The 1,839-nt window shown below is 53.5% G+C and overlaps 1 protein-coding gene across 1 annotated transcript in view; it reads right to left on the reverse strand.

Moving 5' to 3' along the window:
* HCN4 (hyperpolarization activated cyclic nucleotide gated potassium channel 4) overlaps positions 1-1,661 on the reverse strand; it is a 25,510-nt gene extending 23,849 nt beyond the window's left edge. The window contains exons 1-2 of the mRNA XM_045285665.1: positions 1,633-1,661; positions 969-1,392 (exon numbers count right to left, since the gene is read on the reverse strand). Coding sequence (XP_045141600.1) covers positions 969-1,392; positions 1,633-1,661 — 453 coding nt within the window. The remainder of the gene's footprint in view (positions 1-968; positions 1,393-1,632) is intronic.
* Positions 1,662-1,839: the final 178 nt, after the last annotated feature.

The raw sequence follows: 1,839 nt of genomic DNA on the forward strand, positions 1-1,839 counted from the left end.
ACAGCCTGCGGGTTTATGGGAGCTTAACCCATACGACATAGTGCTCTGCGGTCACTTCTCCAGATCACGCTCTAGGTCCACCCATTACCAACTGAGTGACCACATATACATTGCTTCGTGTTTCTCGCTTTAGTATCTACACGAAGGGGCTCTATGTTTGTGGAAAATGGAACAGAAAGATCATGGAAATTTCCTGTGAACTGTTTGAAGCCCCCCTCTTTGGCAGCCCTGCAGGTTTGGGGTTGGACTTAGAGCCGCGACACTATAAGACAGGGTAGAACTGCCCTTGTGGGTTTCTGAGACTGTCACTCTTTACAGAAGTAGAAAGATCACCTTTCTTTGGCAGAGTGGCTGGTGCTTTATGAAGGGCTGACCTTCTGGTTAGCAGCCCAACATGTAACCCACGACACCGCCAGGACTCCTTAGGCGCCGGACCACTAACTATAAAGTCAGTGGTTCAAATCCACCAGCAGCTCCCTGGGTGAGAGTTGAGGCGATCTGATCCTATACAGAATCACAGTCTTGGAAACCTTCTATAGGGTTACTATGCATCAGGATTGACTCAGTGGTATTGAGGTTTTGGTGGGACTGTTCAGAAATTAAACAGGACACTGTATTCACAAAGCGCCACTACCATGAAGTCCATTCCAAGTCACAGTGGCCCGATTCAGGGTTTCTAGGACTGAAATCTTTACAGGAGCAGACAGCCTCATTGTTCTCCTATGGAGCAGCAGAGAGGTTTGAACAGCTGACCTTGTGGTGAGCAGTCCGGCATCTAACCCATAGCACTACCAGGGCTAAATTACTAAGATTTGTCTTCTCAGAGCTGATGTGCCTGCTACAATCTGACAGCCTATGTTGAATGATCTGAGACAGGCTACGAGCTGGCCCCTCACTCCCCCTGCATGGGAGAGATGCCCCTCCCCACAAGAAGGTTTGGGTCAGGGTGGATGGGTCTGACCACTCACCTCCTCCCACTGATGAATATAGCGAATGAGGCGGGAGAGACGCAGGAGGCGCAGCAGGCTGAGGATCTTGGTGAAGCGGACGATGCGCAGGGCCCGGGCAGTCTTGTAGACCTCCGAGTCGATGCGTGTCTCCACGATGAGGAAGATGTAGTCCACGGGGATGGAGGAGATGAAATCCACCACGAACCAGCTTTTGAGGTACTTCATCTTAATGCGCTGCGGGTCCAGGATGATTTCCGTGTTGTCCTCCACCACGATCCCTGTGCGGAAGTTGAGGACCAAGTCGATGAGGAAGAATGTGTCGGACACCACGTTGAAGACGATCCAGGGCGTGGTGTTCTCATCCTTGAAGAATGTGATGCCCACGGGGATGATGATCAGGTTTCCCACCATCAGGAGCAGCATGGTCAGGTCCCAGTAAAATCTGCCCAGAGACACAGGGGGTCAGTCACCAGGGCACCGGGGTTGCCCATTACAGAATCAGAGAGAAAGCTCCCAGGGAGAGCAGGGGAGCCGCTCAGCGATACAAAGGCAAGTGGTGGAGAGTTCGAGCGAGGCCTGAGGGAACCATGCAGCAAGAATCTCTCCACCCTTCAAGGCCCCTTTCCATGCGACCCCAGCCTCCTACTCCTATCCCCAGCCCCAATGAGAGTCAGGCTGTCACGCATGCCGCACGGCGCTATCTTGAGACATGCTGCGCTGTTGTAGCCCTAATGAGCAGCCTCACCTGCACCACCCCAATCTTGGGCTGCCTTCTCCACCCTCTGAGAGTCAGCTGAGATCCGGGACATGTTGCCAGGCCAACATGCCACACACACCGTGGGCAGAGAACAAGGAGGGCCCAGACATACAGGAGGAGCTGGGCGGGCAG

The sequence above is a fragment of the Echinops telfairi genome, unplaced genomic scaffold, assembly GCF_000313985.2.
Source record: "Echinops telfairi isolate 266 unplaced genomic scaffold, ASM31398v2 ScPeMD7_7475;HRSCAF=8513, whole genome shotgun sequence".
In the NCBI taxonomy this organism is placed as follows: domain Eukaryota; kingdom Metazoa; phylum Chordata; class Mammalia; order Afrosoricida; family Tenrecidae; genus Echinops; species Echinops telfairi.